Source organism: Leptodactylus fuscus, chromosome 6, assembly GCF_031893055.1.
Source record: "Leptodactylus fuscus isolate aLepFus1 chromosome 6, aLepFus1.hap2, whole genome shotgun sequence".
NCBI classification, from domain to species: domain Eukaryota; kingdom Metazoa; phylum Chordata; class Amphibia; order Anura; family Leptodactylidae; genus Leptodactylus; species Leptodactylus fuscus.
The window spans coordinates 73,324,881-73,347,454 of record NC_134270.1 but is presented as its reverse complement, the minus strand read 5'-3'; the positions used below and the strand labels follow the sequence as shown (position 1 = coordinate 73,347,454).

The 22,574-nt window shown below is 42.5% G+C and overlaps 1 protein-coding gene across 1 annotated transcript; it reads left to right on the top strand.

Moving 5' to 3' along the window:
- Positions 1-9,844: 9,844 nt before the first annotated feature.
- On the top strand, positions 9,845-22,323 carry LIN7B (lin-7 cell polarity scaffold B). Its single transcript, XM_075280253.1, has 6 exons — positions 9,845-9,904; positions 17,285-17,403; positions 17,922-17,993; positions 19,630-19,839; positions 20,518-20,681; positions 21,793-22,323. The coding sequence occupies exons 1-6, from the start codon at positions 9,868-9,870 to the stop codon at positions 21,812-21,814; spliced, it is 624 nt and encodes a 207-aa protein (XP_075136354.1). The 5' UTR covers positions 9,845-9,867; the 3' UTR covers positions 21,815-22,323.
- Positions 22,324-22,574: the final 251 nt, after the last annotated feature.

Below are 22,574 nucleotides of genomic sequence, written 5' to 3'. Positions count from 1 at the left end.
TGTATGTATGGAAGCGGCACGCAGACTTTGCCGCCGCTTCCATCCATATATAAGCCGCACCGGACTATAAGCCGCACTTACGATTTCTGAGGAAATCGTAGGTTTTTATGTGCGCCTTATAGTCCGGAAAATACGGTATTGAGCCATTTTGCTTTTTTCCCCTACAGTGTTTACCATATGGGATTTTTTTTTTGTAATTAAATAGTACAGGCATGTTCAGTCGTGGAGATACCTATCTTGTTGTTTACTTATTCTTATATGTGAACTACGGCAGTGATTTGAATTTTTTTATGTTTTTATATATTTATTTTTTTATTAATCTTGATTTTTTTTGAGCTTTTTCTATCTCCCATCACCTCAGGGGGCTTCATCATGGACTCATTGGATGCTTATATCACAGACTGCATTCAGTAGCCTCCACAGAGATACAATACGCACAGCACTACACATGTGCTAACTCTCTAACTGTGCACAGGGTATTTCTATTGAGGCCACTGATGGGCATGTCAGGTCACATGACCCATGACAAGCAGCCAAGTTTGGACCATATCTCTGTACATGCAGTAAAGAGAAGTGCACAATGGAGGAAGCATAAAAAGCGCAGACATTGCCACATACCTTGGACCTACAGTATATGGGTAAGTGGTATTATCTATTACTTCCATCACATTAAAAAACAAAGACAAAGTGGCCAACACCATTTATGATTTTATTAATCTGATGAAATAGTTAAGAAATTTAAGAGGGGGCTTGTATTTTTTTTCTTTTGTAATTGTTATGGCAGTGAGATCAACCAGTATTGGAATATGGACAAAGTCAGGAAGGTAAGTAGATAAGGAAATCTGTATAGTAAAGGTGAGTTTGCATATGGCTGAGTATTTGTATTTGCCTATAGCAGAAATGAGTGTGACTAGAGATGAGTGAACACTATTTGAAACGGCCATTTTGAATAGCACGCTCCCATAGAAATTAATGGACGTAGTCGGCACGCGGGGGGGTTAAGCGGCCGGCCGCCGGCAAAGTCTGCATGCCGGCCGCTTCCATTCATTTCTATGGCAGCGTGCTATTCTAAACGGCTGTTTCAAATAGTGTTCGCTCATCTCTAGTCACAATACATGTAGCAGTGATGGATTTGATAATATAGTAGTAGTTGAGTCAGGCTTGGGAACATGGGAATGGCAGTGCTAGATTTGTCAAAATGGATGTAGCAAGGCAGACCTCAAATGGAACAAGAAGACCACCAGTGAGCAGAAGAAGTCCTTGCATGGAACAGGCGGCACTTGAAGTAGTGACCAGAGGTAGAAACAGGGGGAAACAGAAGATGCCAGCAACAGGGTACAGGAGTTGGGGTTCGTGTGACTTCCACTTGGTTTCCAAACAAAAAATGCGGAGAGGAAAGTGCTGTTTGCAGAGTTGGACAGAATGGCCCGAACGCAGATGTGAACCGGACCTAAGATGTTTTTAGCACTTTTTATTACATTTTTTGGGGAGGCAAAGCAGCAGAAAAAAAAATAGCAACTTGGGTATTTTGATTTTTGCCACATTAAGGTGTTCACCGTATGGGGTAAATAGTTTTATAGTTTAATAGTTCAGGCATTTTCGGATGTGGCGATATCTAGGCTTACACAGTAGGTGCTGTCCATCAAGACAAATGATATATTTAATCTGTTTTTCAGAAATAGAGTAAATGTAAAGCATCAGCTGGAGGAACCTTCTTCTGTGTTACCAGTTGGGGAAATAGAACATCTCAGAGCAAGGTCATAAAGCTGGTCCAGAAACCTTTCAAAAGAAACTCTTGTCTATTACTTGGAGAGCCATGGTAAAGACTAGTATGCAAGCTCGTTTCATTACAAGAATCTAAAGATGGCTATCACTATCTATTCTATTGATAATAAACTTCTCCCACATCCAATAATAACTTGTATAATGAATTCATAGTATCATTCAAGGGATGAAAAATGGTGTCCACAATATTATGCTCCTGTTACTTGTTCCCACAGAATATAACACCTGTTACAGGCTCCAATACAGTATACTGTCACTATTAAAGACCCCCATACAGTCTACTGTCCCTGTTACAGGCCCACATACAGAATACTGTCACTGTTACATGTTCCTATACAATATAATGCTTCCCCATATCATACCTCCCTTTCAGAGGAAATAAAGAAGGGCAAAATGTGCTATGCATGCCTCGGCAAATTTAATATAATGTGCTTACACTCACCCTAACATTATATGCCCCCACAATATAATGTTCTCCTCCAATCGCCCAACAGTATGAAGTCCCTCTCCTCATGCCTCAGTTTAAACTGGGGGCTAATGGGGAGGGACATTAAACTGGGACAGCTAGAGGGAAACATTAAACAATGGGGGTAGTTGGAGGGGGACAATAAATTAATGGCAGCTGGAGCAGAACATTAAACTGGGGGCAACTAAAGGGGCACATAAAACTTGGGTAACTGGAGGGGGACATTAAACTGGGGGCATGGAGGCAGACATGTTGCCCTCAGTTTAATGATCCTTTCCAGTTGCCCCCAACTTAATGTCTCTGTCCAGTAACCCCCATTTTTTAATGTCCCCCTCCAACTGTCCCCAGTTTAATGTCCCTCTTAATCTGCCACCAGTTTCATTTTTCCCCATCATCTTCCCCACTTTAATGTTCCCCCTTCATCTGCCTCAAGTTTAATGCCTCCCACTTCATCTGCCCCTAGTTTCATGTTCTGCCTTAATTTCCACCCAAAGTTTAACATAATAACATTGATACTTAACTCTCCTCGCTCCCCTGCCGCTCTGTCTGCAGTCTCAGTCACGGAGTGTTCTGGGAGATGCAGGCGAGATGAGAGTTACATCCACGGACAGCTCCTGCTTCATTCACTATTGCATTCAACTCATCTGCGTCCTCTGGACACAGATGAGTTGAATCCGGGAGATACCTCCTGCCAACTGGGACAGGGGACACGAACCACAACCACAGTCCCGTAGAATCTGCGACAGTTGGAAGGTATGCTTGTGATGTTTAACTGCAGCAGCTATGAGGCTCTGCACCTCTGATAGTATGGGTCTGCCGCTATGAGGCCCTGCATCTCGAATATTATGTGACATCATCTATAAGACCCTGCACCAGGGCCAGCTCCAGGTTTTTGTGCACCCTTGGGTAACAGAGCCTCAGTGGACCCCTTTTGAAGCAATTCATATGCACTGAAGCAAAAAAAACAACCAAAATTGGGTGTTTTTTTTGTTGATGTGGACCTTCTGGAGTGGAGTGTAATACAGTCCATTCCATATAAGTAGATAAAACCTGTTCAGATGTCAGAAAGTAAAGAGGAATTTTACTGCCTCATATTCCTCTTAATTTTCTGCCTCTCAGCTCATGGTGGTGGATACAGAGCATTATCAAGCCCTTGCAGTTTTTCACCGATTCAGTGCAAATGACTGGGTCTAATTAGGGTTGAGTCTCAAGCTGCGGCGTCCAAATCAGCTGCAGAATCCGCGGCAAGATCCAGCATTTTTTTTCCAGTGTCCTGCACTAATAATTTTAAATGGGAGATAAAATGAAGTAAGAATCTGCAACCCCTTCACAAGGTATAATGTCCCATGCCGACCCTTCCGTGCAGTATAATGTCCCATAGTGGCCCCTGTGCGCTGTATGATGTCCCATAGATGCCGCTGCACACGGTATGATGTGCCCTTGCACATCATATAGTCCTATTGTGGCCCCTGCACAAAGTATAATGTCACAGAGTGGCCCCTAAGGTGGTCCTTGCAAATAATACATAAATTTCAGGTTTGGTAGAACCCCCAAGTATAATGATCGCAAGCCCAGGGGAGGTGACAAACATGTTACTAGGAACGGCGGGGCCCCGTGCCGAACTATTGACATGGGGGTCCCCAGTGACCGACGCCGTAGATCTTGACCGACCCCCCTCCCCCCATATTCCTACTTGCTCTATTGTTCCTCATAGTGGCCCCTGCACACAGTATTATGCCCCATAGTGGCCCCTGCACAAAGTATTATGCCCCTTTATGAACACCCTTGAACAATTATTATACTCTGGGATCTTTTCAGACCCCAGAGTATGATAATCGGAGACCGAGGAGGGATACCAACATAAAAAACACTGTTACTTACCTATCCATGGCTCCACTGCACCCCTCCATGTTGTCAGACATCTTCAATGACATCCGGGATGTCACATGACCCGGGACGCAGGCCCCAGTCATGTGACGTCAGGGACGTCACAGAAGTAGGCCTGAAGCCTGCCTGGAACCTGGAGACTAACTAACACTGTTTTTTATGTTTTCGTACCTCTCCCAGGCCTCTGATCATTATACTCGGGGGTCTGAAAAGACCCCTGAGTTTAATAATAGTGTTTGTGGTGCCCGCGGCGTCACTTACCAATCCCAGCCCCTGCCAGGATCGGTAACTAAATAGGGTCCGTTACTGGCTGGAGTAACTGCAGCAGGTAACGGCCTATTATGAAAAAAACAACAACAATGCAGCGGTAGCGGCTGTCGCCGGGCCCATAATGTTCCGGGCCCTTTGGCTGCTGCTACCGCTGTTACCCTGGTAGTTACGCCTCTGTGTGCAGGATACGCCTTGGAGTATTGGATGGAGCACCTCGCAAACATTGTTGCATGTTGACAAAGATAGCACGAGTCATTTGCAGAGCTGCAGAAAAATCAGGAAAGATGGAGACAGAAGTGTCGTTGAACTTAATCTCTCGAGGTTGTCATGCTGCTCACGATGTAGTATTTTTAATAAATAAGTTAAAATTAAATAACCATTTTACTCAAAACAATATCCAAATACACCAATAAAAAGTGTGTGTGTGTCTTTTTTATTTTCAATGGGTATTAGAAAGGATGCGCCCATATAGACAGGAGTATATATTATTTCATTTTGTTTTATTTTATATACCCCCCCATCATCATTCATAAAGGAAACGTCGCTCTCTTATTCACTTTTGCTAAGCCAGATAAATATAAAATCACTGGTTTATAGCACCGTTCCCTCTTGATTAATAGCAATACCCTTTCTTAGCCTATTTCAGTCATAGACCCTGAGAAGGGTTACAGTAGGGTCTATGACTGAAATAGGCTAAGAAAGGGTATTGCTATTAATCAAGAGGGAACGGTGCTATAAACCAGTGATTTTAAGCATTAAGCTCATGACATATGAAGGGGGAAATTAAATTGTTGGCAGATGAAGGGGGACATTAAGCTGGAGGCAAATGAAGGGGTACATTAAACTGGGGACAGATGGAGGGGGGACATTAAACTAGGGGGGCAGATGGATGGTGACATTAAACTGGGTGCAAGTGGAGGAGGACATTAACTCCTTAGCGACCTTTGACGTAGTATGACGTCATGGGGGCAAGGTAGGTCGCACACCATGAAGTACCGGGCGGGCGGCATCGGAACCAGGTGTTAGCTCATACAGTCAGAGATGCGCTCCCTGGAGGTTTTAACCCTTTGATTGCGATGGTCAAAGATGACCGTCGCATCCATACGGTTCCGCACTCTCCTCCTCCCCCCCCCGGAAGCCCCCGTGGCGAGATCGGGGGGTGCCAGTATCGGTATTATGCAGTCTGGGGTCTGGCCAGTGACCCCAGGCTGCCCAGAGCCTCCACATACCTGGTGATCCTGCCACAACCTTCTGACGTTAGGCTGTGCCGTCTGCACAGCCTGACATCCTGCTATGCTCTGTGAGACAGGTGCATGCTGTGTCTCACAGTGCATAATAATATCAGCAATCAAAGTATTTCTGAATCAAGTGTCCTAAATGGACACGTGAAAAAGCCCCCAAAATTCCCTTTTTTCTATAGAAAATGAATTATATAAAAAAAACCTAAAAATTAATAAAAACAATACATATTTGGTATCGCTGCGTCCGTAACAATCTGTACAACAAAACTTAAACAATATTTAATGTACACGGTGAATGGCACAACAGTACCAATAAAAGCACACATTTTCCCGCAAACAATAAGCCCCCAACCAACACTGTCAACCGAAAAATAAAAATGTTACGCCTCTCAGAAGATGGCGATGCAAAAAACATTGATTTATGTCCCCAAATATGTATTTGTTCTGCAGAATTAGTTACGCATAAAAAAAATAATACAAATGAGGTATCGCTGTGATCGTACTGACCCTCAGAATAAAGATAATATGCTACTTATGCTGTACGTTGCATGGCAAAAAAATTAAAAGCTAAAATGCAATGCCAGAATTTTTTTTTTCTTTTAAATCCAGCAAGAAAGAGTTAATAAAATGTATTCAGTAAGTTGTAGGCACCCAAAAACGGTGTAATTACAAAACACATCTCATCCCACAAACAACAAGCCCTTATATGGCCACGTCACCAGAAAAATAAAGAAAATATAGCTTGCATAATGTGATGACAACCCCCCCCCCCAAAAAAAAAAATAAAAAAATAAAAATCGCCAAATTAATAGAATACAACTAGCTGTGGCAGGAAGGGAATATATAAGTTGTGCGAGCGAATATCAGCAGACACCCCAGATTTACAGCTTATGAGGGAAAAGACACCGGAATTAACCCCCAGAGTTATTCCCCCAATCACAGGAGCTACTTGGGACATAGTAGGGAATTTGGTGTTTGCAATGTACTCCGCACTGCTTATATATTCCCTCTTCACCATCCGCTGTGCAGTCACGTCTGGGATACTAATACTCACTACACCCCCTTATAAATTCTTTGAGTTTCCAGTTTCAAATTGCGGTCCCTCCTTTGGGGAATCCACCTTTCTGGTACCTTACAGGCTCTACAAACATGACATGGTGTCCAGATACCAAACATCTTAATCTGTATTCCAAAAGCCGCATCGCGCTCCTTCCCTTCTGCGCCCTGCTGTGCGCCCAAACTGCAGTTTATGTCAGATGTATGACACTGGTGTACCTGGGATAACGTACGTAATGTCATATGTGGGTATAAAATTAATATTACCGCATTTCCCCGAAAGTAAGGCATGTTTTTTTTTTGTTGAATTGCCTAATATAAGGCACCCCCTGAAAATAAAGCATTCCCAAAAATCATTACAGCCGTCTGAACACTGCGATGTGCTCCGTGTGCACAGGAAAGCCGGCTACTGCCTCTGCTGTTGTATCCACTGTTCCTGCTGCTGTAGGATGAGCTGGGAGATGCCCACTGTGCATATGCTGTGGGGAGTTCACTTTCAGAGCTCATCCAAGAGGCAGAGGCTGTGTCAGTGAACTGAGGATCACTCTGCCCCGCCCGCGAAAGCCCCGATAAGCCCTGCCACCGAAGCCTCGCTAAACCCCGCCCACCACTGCTGGGACGAACAGCACCAGCGCTGCTACGAAGATGGGAAAGGTAAGTAGGATACCTTCCACCCTGACCTACACTACCTACAACCGGCAGTCATACCGGCACTCCACTAAGGAAGTGCCAGCATGACTGCCGATTGTCATAAGCGCACGTATGCCGGCACCCATAGAAATCAATGGGATCTGGTTTTTACACGCTCGTTATTAACAAATTTTACGTTCAGAATGAGCGGAGTGTAATTCCGTGTGCAGGCTCCCTTAGTGTAAAAAAATGAAATGTCTAAATTTCACCTCCACATTATTTTTATTCTTATGAAATGCTTAAACGTTTAACAAACATCCCAAATGTTGTTTTGAATAATTTTAGGGGTGCAGTTTTGAAAATGGGGTGATTTTTTTGGGGGGGTGCGGGGGGAGGGTTCTATTATATAGGCCTTTATAATTCCTTTCAGAGCTGAAGTGGTCCCTAAAAAATTATTTTGGGGAATCGCTATTTCTGGAAAATCGCTGTTACACTTTGTAAGCCTTGTAAAATCCAAAATAAATTAAAAGACAATCAAAAGATGATGCTAATATAAAGCAGAGATATGGTAGATAATATTTATTCATGTATTTGGGTAGTATGACTATCTGCCTGAAAAGCAGAGAATTTCAAATTTTGAAAATTACTATTTTTTCCCAAATTTCTATCAAATTTCCTATTTTTTTTTATAAATAAATACAAAAAGTTGATTAGTGTTTACGGCTAACATGAAGTATAATGTGTTACGAAAAAAAACAATCTCCAAATCACTTGTGTAAGTTATAGCGTCTCAAAGTTATTGCCATTTAAAGTGACACATGTCAGTTTTGAAAAAAGAGGCCTGGTCCTTAAGTCACTTATGGGCTGTGTCTCTAAGGGGTTAAACCATGGGGGTAGCTGGAGGGGGAAATGTCTGCCTCTAGTTGCCCCCAGTTTAATGTCCCCCTCCAACTACCCCCACTGTTTCATGTCACCCTCCAACTGCCCCAATTAAATGTCCCCCTCCTGCTGCCATAGTTCAATGTCTCCCTCCAGTTCCCGCAAGTTTAAACTGGGGCACGAGGAGAGGGACTGAATACTGTGGGGCAATTGGAGGAAAACATTATAATGTTTGGGACGTATAATGTTAGGGTGAGTGTAGGAGCATTATACTGTGTGGAGGCACATGGAAAAATAGCTGAGAATGGGCAGGGTCAATGTAGAAGTGGGTGGAGCTAAATTTGCCACAGCTGACACAGCGTGCAGCACATTTTGTCCCTCTTTCTGTCCTTTGAAAGCTGAGAGTATGCATAGATATTTAACATACCTCCCATACTGTGCTCAGCCGTAAGTGGGATCTTATACTGGGTGGTGGCGACAAGAGTCCTACATCATTAAAGGGATCCTATAATTCAGACGACATTTTTTCTAAGTACCACATCGGAATAGCCTTAAGAAAGGCTATTCTTCTCCTACCTTTCGTTGTCTTCTCCGTGCCGCCGTTCGACTACAATCCCGGTTCTTGTCGGTATGTAAATTAGCTCTCTCGCAGCAGTGGGGGCGGGCCCCAGCGCTCAGACAGCACTGGGGGCGGCCCCAATGCTGCGAGAGAACTCTCTTCAGCGCCGCCTCCATCTTCATCAGGAACAGCCTCTTCATTCTCTTCTTCCAGCAGTGTCTTCTTACTTCTAGTCCTCGGGCAGAGCAGACTGCGCATGCCCACAGGCCCCGAGAAAATGGCCACTTACAATACTATGAAAGCGGCCATTTTCTCGTGGCCTATGGGCATGCACAGTCTGCTCTGCCCAAGGCAGGAGGCCTTAGAAGCTACAAGCCACCGCCGGAAGAAGAGGCTGAAGATGATGCTGCTGAAGAAGAGGAGGCGGTGCTGGAGAGAGTTCTCTCGCAGCATTGGAGCTGCCTCCAGTGCTGTCTGAGCACTGGGGCCTGCCCCCACTGCTGCGAGACAATACCGACAAGAACCGGGGTTGTAGTCAAACGGCAGTGCGGAGAAGACAACGAAAGGTAAGAGAAGAATAGCCTTTCTTAAGGCTATTCTGATGTGGTACTTAGAAAAAATGTCATCTGAATGATAGGATCCCTTTACATGTTTATTGTATGACCATGGGACAATACATAATACATTCTACAGACTATTTCATGTAGACTTTGTATTGTAAATTTCCTGCCCCTGCATTATCCTCTATATCTGGGGTCTACAATCTGCTGCCGTCAGGGAATGTTGGGAGCTGTAGCTTTAAAACTATCTACAGACATGGTAAATCATTACACCTATGGCCACCCTGAATTATCTGTAACCTGACAACTGCAGTCACTGGTATAGAGCTTGTATATTCTGGCCAGCCTGATGTGCTGTGCATTTACGGTGCACCTCATGGCTGTTACACTATATAGACAGTGCATGTGTGGAGGAGGATGGCACAGTAGCTGTCATGATGCACACAGCATCTCCAAGGCTTGTGGGTTGAGCAGCTTCCTCCTCCTCCTCCTCCACAGTGGGGAACTCCTGGGCATGTGACTGCTGGAGTTAAGATGGCAGCTCTGTCTGAACCCTTAGGTCTGGAGAGAGGTAACAGACACAGTGCATGTTGCATTGCAGGGGCTGGGATGTTGCCTGTAGCTGGAGAGTGTAGCCAGAGGGAGGGGGAGAGACGAATGACTGCTTTACCTTTTTTCCCACTGGCTCCAACCTGCTAGTCGTTGAAGTGACTGATGTGCAGAATAACCTTGCACTTACCTTCCCTGGCTCTCTATTGCTACAAAGCGGCTTCGTATGCTGCTCTGAGTCAGAACATATTGTCAATCTGTCCTCACAATCTTTTCACTGAGTACTTAGTAATGTGCTTGCTCACATTTGTCTTTGAAGTCTCCATCCATTCATCTATTCATTCATATGGTTAAAGAGATGGTGGGCTATCTGCTGGGATACGGGGGTAAGAGGTCACCAGGACTGAAAGCACAATGACTGTGTGTGGGCCATATACTGCGTGAGGTCAAAAAAGGGAGTCATATGGTGTGTGGGGGCAAAAAAAGAGGGGCTTATATTGTGTGGGGGCAAAAAAGTTACTCGTATAGTGTGAGTGGGCGAAAAAAAAGGGATCATATATTGTGTTGGGCCGGAAGGTCCTCAGTATTCTATAGCTGGGGAGTGCTGTGGACCTTCCAGTCAAAGACATAACAAACAGCTATAGGGATCACAGCTGTCGCCCTTGTGACCGAGCATCTCTCGCTACACTACTGTCTCCAGGTGTAGGGAATTTCATACATACCTTGTCTTCCTACAAAGAGCTCATGTGGTGCCCGCTGTGCACCTCTTTTAATGTCTTTCCGGCCATGCTGTCTCCTGCTCTATGGTATTGATTATGGTACCATACTGCCGGGATAGGGTAGCTGGGAGGATAATAGAAGAGGTGCATAGGTGGGAGCCACATCAGCACCTTGTAGGAAAAAGACATAAATATGAAATTCCAAAGAATTGTTTGGCCTGGACTGTGTGTGATGTAATTTGGGGTGGGGAAAACAATTACCAGTGGGGGTACACCAATATATGTGGAGGCACAAATGGGACACTATTACCTATGCAGGGATTGTTACCTGTAGGGGGAGATAATTAGGACACTATTACCTAGGGGGGACGGTTACCTGTAGAGGGGAGATAACTAGGACACTATTATCTAGGGGGAACTGTTACCCTGTTTCCCCGAAAATAAGACAGTGTCTTATATTAAATTTTGGTCCTAAAGACATGCTATGTCTTATTTTCAGGGGATGTCTTATGTGCTAAGATTGCGCAAAGATTGTATAAAGAAAAACATTGCAGCCGGCTGAACGCTGTGTGCGGTGCTCTGTTTTCACAGGAAAGCCGGCGGCTGCTGCTGCTGTGATCCCATTATTTGTATCCACTGTTCCTGCTGCTGTGGGATGAGCTGGCAGAGTGGACGCCCCCGCCGCATATGATGCTTAGTGTATGTCCACGGGCATCTCTCAGCTCATCCTACTGCAGCAGGAACAGTGGATACAACGTATTGCAGCGGTGTCAGCAGCCGGCATATCTGTGCACACAGAACATCGCGCACAGTGTTCAGCTGGCTGCAATGTTTTTCTTCATACAATCTTTGCGCAGAAAGATTATTACCGTATTATTGGGGGATGTCTTACTTTCAGGTGGTGCCTTATATTAGGCAATTCAACAAAACCTCTGCTATGTCTTACTTTTGGGGGATGACTTATTTTCAGGGAAACAGGGTACCTCCTGTACAGGGGAGATGATTAGGACACTATTACCTAGGTGGGACTATTATCTGTAGGAGTGAGATAATTAGGACACTATTACCTATGTGCGATGGCTAGTTTCAATCGGCTATAAATGGAACTATACCTAACAGGCAGAGCTACATATATACACTCGCAGAATTACCTTTTGAACGGCCTTTTGAAGTCAACCATAAGGCTATGGTTTATAAGAAAGGTATATTTGGAAAATGTAGAAGACACCCTACAAGGTACTGTCATTAGTTTGTCATTAGTTTGATACCAATTTTCTTGCTGATAGACTCCCTTTAAAATTAGTTAAACCTTTGATATTGATGGGATCATCTGTGTATCCAATGTGCATGGGGGTGTACCAACTCAAGGAACAGGTGATGTAATCCAAAAAAATGGGTTTATTCCATTTGGTTATGGTAGCTTTAATTTAATTTTAAAAAAAGGCAGCACAGTGATGTGGGAATGGGATCCACAGGGCACTCCCTGCTTGTGGATGTAGTTCAAACAGACAATTAACTAAAGGGAGCCATATATAACAAGCAGTAGCCACAGGTTTGGCACTTTACAAACATGGATAGGAGTGGTGTCTGGTCTTCACTCCCTCTTCTAGTCCTAGCAACCTCTGGGGCCCCTCTTTCCAACTGCTCTCACGGAAAGTTAAGTTTTTGCAATGGACCCTAAACTTTCCTTACTGATATTGCTGTGGACTGCTTGTTGTGGCCCAAACTACTACTATCTAAGGGCCTGAGGAGACCCCAGAGTACAATAATGCCACTGAGCCGAAGAATAGAGAGCCAAACCTGAAGTGGCTCAAGACTTCCAGAGCATCATTATACTGGTGGGAGAGGGCTTTTAGGAGCGTATTATACTGTGTAGGGCTGCTATGGAGCATTATACTGGGGGGGGGGGATCTGGGGAGCATATTATACTGTGTGGGACCTCTGTAGAGCAATATACTATGTGCGGCCTCTGGGGAGCATATTATATTGTTTGGCGCCACATTGGAGCATCATACTTTGTGGGGAGCTCTGGAGAGAATATTATGCTGTGTGGGGATAACTGTGGGGAGCATATTATACTGTGTGGGGCTACTGTGGAGCATTATACTGTGGGGGGCTCCTTCACTATTTACATGACATGACATCTGATTTATAGAAGTCATGTAATATTTTTAAAGGCTGTGATTAAATTGCATGGTAAATAGTGAAGGGGGTCACTGAGTTCGCAAAAGGACTACAAACAGCTGATCAGCAGGAGCCCCAGGTGTTGGAGCCCCACTGATCTTAGATTTTAAACACGACCTTACAGATCAGCTGTTTCTTTGAGCTTGCAGCTCCAAGCATTGTTTACATGGCAGGCTCTGTGCTGCTCACGAACCATATTCTTTGAAAACGCAGTCATGAGTACTGTACTTGTATCCCTTTCAAGTATCTGAGCTATCAGCACCCATAACCATTGCTATTAAGAATACGCTATAGTGAGGGGGCCCCAGTCAAAGTTTGCCCGGGGGCCCATAAGACTTTAGTCACACCACTGTAAAGTACAGTATCAGTCTAGGATAAAGTTTATAGGTACATATGTCTGTATGTATATCTCCTATCTGATTTGTAAGCTGCCCATACACTTTAGGCAAACATTTTTGACCAACAGGTAGTCCTTCTGACTCCCCAATAATCCTACAGTTCAACATGCCCAATCCTTTTTACTTATATCCTATATCCCACGTAGTGGGCCACAGCCAAAAAACGCTATGGAAAAGACCATGGTGGAAATGCATCACTTTTTTTTCTGCAGCTTTATTTAAAAGAAAGTCTATAGAGTTTTCCTCTGCTGACTTTCTGCCCCTATTATACCTGTACGAAAAAATTTCTGTCATTTTTGAAATTGCAGCATTTCTGCAGTGGATTTTTTTCTGTATTGTGTGGATGGGATTAGTCAGAATCCCATCTACTTTGCAGGTAATGTAAAACAGGTTTTTTTTTGCTGCGGTGTTTTTGCCGTGGCCAAAACAATGCATTTTCGCAACACGGGGCCAGGGTCTAAGGGAGCTTTGGACCACCACTATATATGTTTATCCAGCATTAATATGTATATGGGACATCTATCTATCTATCTATCTATCTATCTATCTCCTATCTATCTATCTATCTATCTATCTATCTATCTATCTATCTATCTATCTATTAATCTATCTATCTATCTATCTATCTATCTATCTATCTCCTATCTATCTATCTATCTATCTATCTAGCTCTTTTATCATGTGCTACAAGGGATAACAGGTTTACTAGTCATTGGGTCTATAGGGGTCTTCTCTTGGAACACACTGATACAGCTTTTGAAGTATCTAGGGCAGGGTGTACATAATAAATGAAATATCTAAAGTGTATAATGCAGCTTTCATCAGTCTTTTTGTACATTTCAGATTTTTACATTTCATAATTAAATGGCTCCATTTTCCGAGGTGTCTGTTTTTCCTTTGTTCTGTGCTTTCCATTCTTCATCAGAATTCAGACACCAGGTTCCTGTGATCACCGGGCCATGTTCTTGTGTTGTTGCAGAACCCCTAAGGTCCTTTTTCACTTTTGCTTATAATCTTGTTGGAACAGAACTGATTAATACCTTATTTTTTTGCTAAGAAGACTTATTTCATTCATATAGTTTTCAGCAGAATGGAATTAATGCCTCAGATTTGTGTTGTTGTAACTGTATGAGGTCTGTATGTGTAGGATGCATGGGTACAATATACCTAATCCCTATATGACCACTAGATATCATTCTATTACATCTTAAAGAGGACCTTTCATGTCCTCGGGCACATGCGGTTTTATATACCGCTAGAAAGCCAACAATGCACTGAATTTAGCACACTGTTGGCTTTCCTGTTATGTGCCCCGGGTGAAGGGCTATCAGTGCCATTACCAATAGCCCTTCACCCGCAGCATATAATAGGAAAGCAGACAGTGCGCTCAATTCAGCGCACTGTTGGCTTTCTAGCGGTATATAAAACTGCATGTGCCCGAAGACATGATAGGTCCTCTTTAAAGCTGAACTGCTTCTATACCATAAGATAGATCCTGGAATCTTAATTGAAAGAGAAATGTATGCTCAGTATTACATAGCCCTTGGATAGCCCAGCTTGCTTAGGAATTAACATTCCAACAGGTGGTACAGTTATTAAATCTAGAATGTGTAGCTGATATAAATATGGATATGATCAAAACAGCAGGAGAGGAGTGTGCTGACCTTGTGAAAGGCAGTGACCAGTCCAAAAATATTAGTATATGAAAACGAGTACATGGCAAGGCAAACTCGTGAATTGTGTAGTTACAGAGCAACCTGTAGATGAAGAAGTTGGTTGTAATGAAGTATTGTCTATTTTCTGAGAAATCTTGGTTGTTTGCTAGTGCTGCCTCTTGGTTTTTGGAGTGTAGTAGAGGTTTCTGCTGTAGTGTTTTTGGCCAGGATTACTGCTGCATTTCTACTGATAGCTGTGAGGCTTAGGCTCCGTTCCCACGAAGTAACGCGGCACGCATTCAGACACGTATACACGTGTCAGCGTGTGAGCGCTCAAAACAGATCCCATTCACTTCAATGTGTGCCGGCTTACGAGTGTTACACATTGAAATCAATGGGAGGCTTTTTAACCCTTAGGCCGCGCATTGCGGAAAAGCTGCTATTTTGGTGCTGTGGTTTTTTTTTAGCTAAAGCCAGCAGTGGCTACAACAGGAATAGGGAATATAAAGAAAGCACTTAAACAAAAAAGCAGCTTTTCCGAAAAATGTGGCTTTAGCCTTTGGACAAACCATCCCCAGATTTGGCTTCCAATGCCATCTTTATGCTGATGACACCCAATTATACATATCTTCCTGTGACATCACCCCAGCACTAATATAGAACACCAGTAACAGTCTCTCTGTTGTCTCAAATATCATGTCCTCGCTCTATCTGAAACTGAATCTCTCAAAGGCTGAACTACTACTGTTTTCACCATCTAATAGGTCTGTCCCTGACATATCCATTGCAGTCTCAGGCCTTACTATAATTCCTAGGCAGCATGCCTGCAGCCTCAGGGTTGTGTTTGACTCAGACCTTTCCTTCATCCCCCATATTCAATCACTCACACGCTCGTGACATCTCCACCTCAAAAAGATCTCTAGAATATGCCCTTTCCTTACCAGAGATATATTAAAGACACTTATTGTCTCTCTGATACATTCTCGCCTTTACTACTGTAACTCCTTACTAATCGGTCTTCCCCTTACTAAACTCTCCCCTCTACAATCTATTCTGAATGCAGCGGCCAGGCTCATCTATCAGTCTAGACGCTACAGCGATACCTCGGGTCTGTGCCAGTCACTACATTGGCTGCCTATTCATTATAGAATGCAATATAAAGTTATCACCCTCATCCACAAAGCTCTCCATAATGCTGCACCTTACTACATTTTCTCCCTCATTTCTATTGTCCAACTCGTGCTCTACGTTCACGTAATGACCTAAGACTTACATCCTCTATTATCAGAACTTCCCACGCACATATACAAGACTTCTCCCAAGTTGCACCACTTCTCTTGAATGCTCTACCCCGGACAATCAGATTAACTCCCAATTTCTACAGCTTCAAGCACAAACTAAAGACACATCTTTTCAGACAGACCTATCCCAATTCCTAATGTAAACCCTTCCATAGTTAGAATCCCTAAAACAAACCCTCCTCTGTTCACGCTCCCACATTACCCCACATGATATGATGCCGTTTCAGGTTAACTTTATATGTTCAGGCTCCATCCACATGTTAAAGGACACGACCGGTGACGGCTTATACAGTTTTGTTTATGTAATGACAGTAACCTCTATTATAAAATTGTCTGACCACTGTATACGCAATACTACCAGCGATGCCACCCCTGCTACCTCATGTGTCACCCCCTCTACTTCATAGATAGTAAGCTCTTGCGAGCAGGGCCCTCAGTCCCATTGTGTAAGGTGACTATTTCTTTGTAATGTGTCTTTTTGTTTGTACTTGGACCCTACAAATTGTACAGCGTTGCGGAATATGTTGGTGCTATATAAATAAAATGTATTATTATTACCCTTAGACTGTGGAAGGATCAGTATCTCTAATATGATACTGATTTTAAAGGGTTTGTCAAATTTCAGACAAATATTGATGGACAAATTTTATTGTTTTTACAATAAAAAATATTACAATTTTACAATATAGTTTCTGTCTCAGTTTACGGATTTCTAGATCTCCACTTTCTGTCATTGATTCTGCTTACTTCCAGTGGATAAAAATCAGTCCATGGTCATTTGATATCCAGTCCATGGTCATGTGATATCCAGTCCATGGTCATGTGATATACACAGGTGCACAGCTCATTACCAGGCAGATGTCTGATTACTGAGCTATGACTGTAACGAGCTGTGCACCTGTGTGCTCATCACATGACCATGGACTGTATATCACATGACCATGGACTGGATATCACATGATCATGGACTGATTTTTATCCACTGGAAGTGACAGCAAGTGGAGATCTAGAAAACTGAGGAATTGATAAAGTATATTAGAGAATTGTATATCTCTATATTATACAAACAATAACATTTGCCTCTCGACATTGGTCTGAATATTGGCCTTTAAGGTAGAATTTACTGATCTTTTTCTATCTTGTAGATGTATCCCGTGCAATTGAGCTGCTGGAGAGACTACAACGAAGTGGAGAAGTGCCACCACAGAAACTGCAAGCTCTGCAACGTGTTCTGCAGAGCAAGTTTTGTTCTGCCATAAGAGAGGTCAGTTTATAGAATATCGTGTGTAAGTTCATTCTTGAATCTTGCTTTTTTTGTAGTTGAAAATTAAGGATACAAAAGAGCCCAGGAGAGGTAGATAACACAGTTTTTTATGTTTAATCACCTCCTCTGGGCCTTCACTTAGTCCCCAGAGTATAATAGTAGTTTTGGTTTGGACTTGTTTAGTCCGAACGAAACTGAAGGTGGTATTGTAATAACCAAACCAAAATAACCAATGTGAACAAGCAATGTGATGTTCAGTTTCGGTTATTTTTCTAATAAACTCCCAGCTATAATTTTCAACCAGATATCTTGTACAGCTAGTTCATTTTCAGGCCCGATTCTACTCCTACATCAGATTCTAGCACTCTTGGTTGTATTTGAAATAAAACCTTTGTTGCAGAGTATTGAACGGTATCCTGTGTGATATGTATCCATCAATAGCTGCAACTACATTATGACGTGAAGGTACAGTTTGGTTGTTTTTTTATGAATCATTTATCTGTATTCTGTCCATGCAGGTATATGAGCAATTATATGATACCCTAGATATCGCAGGTAACGCTGAAATAAGGGCACATGCCACTGCCAGGGTGAGTTGATCTTCCATATACTATTATGACATCTTGTATTTTTTATAATCATACTTTTATTCCTGGGAATGGAGTACAACAATTAGGGGGTAGGTGGAAATGCGGGTATCAGGACGTTGAAATTGGGTAGTGACGGTGTGTCGGATAAGGAGATATCTGGAGTTTTGATGACTGGGAATAGCATAGGACATGCCTATAGAATCAAGCATCTTAAAGGTACCCTGTTCGTATAGGTTACTGTGCCTGAGGATGGCCAAAGCCCAGGATCATACTGACACACCAGAGGAGCCACTGGTGGCCCCGGTTCACACACAATATCGTGCAACAAATCTCCAGAAGAAAATAATCCCATTTGTAATAGACCTTTGAGCCAAACATACACTACTGTGATCTGTTTCTTATGGTTCAATTTTCAGGTAACCTACAGGTTGTGTGTTCTAGGCAATTGTCAGGAATAAGCGCTCATACATACACTCATCTCAAATAATCAGCCTGTCTAATAGTGCCCGAATCTCTTGATGAATGAGCAAACACTCATTTCAGCAGGACAAAAACTCATTGGAGAAGATTTATGATCAGTGGCTTTATCAACTCCAGTCTTCAAAGCCTCATTCCTGACTGAAGGCCCCAGACCTGGGGGAAAATATAGATTTCCAGCATCATTTATGCCAGATATATGGAGTAAATGATAATAAATCTGCGTACATATAATAATGGCTGTGCTGGTGGCAGACTAGTGAAGTACTTTCCAGGTGAACATTCACTTTCGCCATAATCCCTCCTGCACATGCAGCTTCAGCCTGTGTAATTGGGCTGGTGTAGAACCAATCAGCACTAGTTTAGAGAAATCTTAAGGTCTAAGACAACCTAAAGACAAGATGCTGTATTCTGTGTATACAATGATATGGACAAAGCACAGTGAAGCTGAAGTCCTAGTTTTGAATAAACCCAAGGACAACATTGGAAAGGCGTTTGTATGTTCTCCCTGTGTTTGCATGGGTTTCATCCGGGTGCTCTGGCTTTCTCATACACTCCAAAGACATACTGATATAAGAGTACAAGTGAAGGTTGTGGACTTGTCACACAAAGTTTGTCAGGGAACAGCCTGCTGAATGTAAACCACATTGGTTTGCATGAGTCTGAGCAATAGCTGGTGCAGTAATAGTAGATTCTATAGGAAAGAGAGACATATGAGACCCCCTTAGGTACAGGAACATCACCGTTAGGGTAGAAACAACATGGTAGACTGTGTTCTGGGACATTTAAGTTAGCTTTCCATAGTGCAGAGAAATAATATATGACAATAATACGCGCGTATAACATTGAAAGGAATTGGGAAAAAAGAAGACCATTCATTTCAATGGGGAGCGCACGTATGATGGCTCCCATAGAAATGAATGGGATCTGCTTTATACGCGCTCATTCTGAACGTGTTTTACGTTCAGAAAGAGCTTAGCGTATACTCAATGTGAATGCACCCTTACATTGCGTTTTTGCTTACTACAGAAATACTTACCGTTAACAAGGTTGGGGTCACTTTTCTGACAGCATCAAGGATGAGATTTTTGTGGTTGCAAATGTGCAGAAACCAAACCCCAAAGCAAAACTTTTATATATTGTTTTCTTTTCTATTTAGGCCACTGTCGCTGCTTTTGCTGCCAGTGAAGGCCATGCCCACCCAAGAGTTGTGGAGCTTCCAAAAACAGATGAAGGTCTAGGGTTCAATATTATGGGGGGCAAAGAACAAAACTCCCCAATTTACATTTCTCGTATCATTCCTGGTGGTGTGGCAGATCGCCATGGAGGGCTGAAACGTGGGGACCAACTTTTATCTGTCAATGGAGTGGTGAGATATGACCTTACATTGCCTTACACCTTACCAATTATAGTCACTGGCTACTATATTTCATATTCTGATTATAAGTTCAGGGGTAAATATTGATTTGCTTTAATATTACAAGGGGCAGTGCTATAGAGATGCAGGAATTGTAGACTCACTGAGATCTTGGAGCCACAGGAGATCTAATGACTCCTCTGACACAGAAGAAGACCACAGTAATGTAAAATGGCACATGATGAGGAAAAGGAAAGAGGCCCCTTCAACATCAGGCAGTACTAAGTCAATATTGTTGGAGTCTATGTGTAGAGAACTAATGGGAGCCCCTCTCCCCTATTGGTGCCATTCAATAGTAGCCACTAACTTCCAATTTCAATTGGCTAGCGTTGTCTTTTCTAGGGTGCTCTCTAATTGGTTAAGACTCCCATATCTAGATAGTAGTATAAGAGTATCTTATATCTTATAGGGAATTGGATGGTGAAGATCACTAGGAGGTAGAAGCCATTGGGTAATTGCCCATTATGTTTTCCCTTGCCTAATATCTTAATCTAAAATCTGCTTTCACAATGTTCTAAATCTAATTTCTCTAGGAACCTGCTAATTCAAGTGCTTCTCCACCTATACTGTATAACTATAGCACATTATCTGGAAGCAGTTATAAGAACATTGACATTTGCTCCCTTGCAGAGCGTAGAGGGAGAGCAGCATGAGAAGGCTGTGGAGCTTCTGAAGGCAGCACAAGGAACAGTAAAGTTGGTTGTACGCTATACACCAAAAGTGCTGGAAGAAATGGAGGCCAGATTTGAAAAAATGAGGACGGCTCGACGTCGGCAGCAGCAGAATAGTTACACGTAAGAAAAAGGACTTTTACATATAATCAATAATTGCCTTGATAAGAAACTGCCTATTACCTATGATGTAGTGATCCTGTGGTTAGAGCTGACATTTCACAGCACCATCTGCTTGTACAGTGTCTGCACAGCCTGATCTAGTGTCATTCTCGGAAGTGCAATCATTATACCAGACTTAGCATGAAAAGTTTCCACTGCATTATGAGCGCTCAGCTAAGCAATTGGATGGAGGGGGCGGGTGTCTGACATCAAGCTTGTTGACTGTGTCCAATGAGAAATGCAGCTCTGGAGTTTTCTTAATTTTTGTAGTAGATTATATATACATATATGAATTATAAATAGTATACCCCATATAATATTTCTGTTACCACAACTGGATTCTGCCATGTCTGCAGTTTTCAATTGTTTTGCCTCATATATTGACTTAGTTTAGAATAATATCTCACTGCTTCCTTTAACTTCAGTTGTGTATACATGTGAACTGCAGCTGTTCATGTGTTTAATTGTTAAACCGTTGCAATGTACCGGTATTTCCGTCTTCCACCTCACTGAGAATATCATTGTGCAGAGATTATTGTGTCGTCCTCTAAAACCACTTTGCTTCCACATAATTTACCTTTCCTTCCACACCATTTATGATCCTGCTTATGAACACATTCAGGAACCTGTTAATGGATAATAAATATATAACATTATACACAAGTGATGGGTAGATATGAAAAGTTGTGCAGATTATATAGTTGCAGTAGAGTAAGTGTACCATTTACAATTATCTGGATTTCGGCAGTCAATACAAATATAATGTACTATGATTGCTAAGTCACAATTCTAGACATAATCTAACTAAACGTACTGAACACGCAAACATTTGTACCGTTCATGTCTTATATCGAGCACCTTGAGTACCGAATGCTTTAGTAGTAATTTTTTTCCACCAAATTTTTCCAGTAGCTGCAATTAAGATTTGTGCAATATTGAGGTAGAATCTTGGACCATTTCTTAACTGTGTTTCGGTTCATTAATATTTCTGGGATGACTAGTATGTTCCTTGCTTTGTTTGCCATAGTATGATGTTTATTCATGCTGACCAACATCTCTTCTTTCCCTTCAGGTCTCTTGAGTCTCGAGGATAATCACTCCTTCTCATATACGCTCTAGAGAATTCATGAGCGCTGGACCCTCCACTATGTATTTATTGTCATCTCTGACCCATGTACAGTATTTATTTCAGTTGTGTTTGTATGAGAGAGTCTCAAGGGCACATCATGGTGTATGGGGGACATTGTGAGGGGCCTAGTTGGGAGAAAACAGAGCATAAAGTTTTTACGTAACATACTTTGCTGGTCTTTGAATTGTAGTAACTTTCCGAACTGAGGAAAGAGGTCTACGGTATATCTTTTAAAGCTCATCAGTGTTACCTTTTCAAGGGACATTACCTTCTAAGAGGGAATCATGATCCGTATCTGATGAAATGGTCTCATACTATAGAGTTATAGTGGCTACATTGTGGTAAACTCCATTAACAGAATTTGATGTCTTACAAATCCTCAAAATCAGAAAATATATTGCATTGCTACTAATAAAAGCTGCTCTTACAATAGTCAAACAAAAAGACTTTTAGGATGGCTTGCCAGTGGGAAAGGGAAGCAATTTCCCTACTTTTCCCTATGGAAAAGTACTGAGTGGTGCATTCTTTGTATGCTTCTTCTTATCCACTCACTAAACACAGTTCCTGTATAGGCTTTTGATATTAGGCCATCTTACAGTTCTGATCCATTTTGCTGTTGAACCTGATGGAGTAGAGTCTTGTTGCCCATAACATTCAAGCAGCGTTATAAGTCTCACCAAGTCTGGCACAGAACACTGGTCACAAACTATTGTTAAAAGTATTCT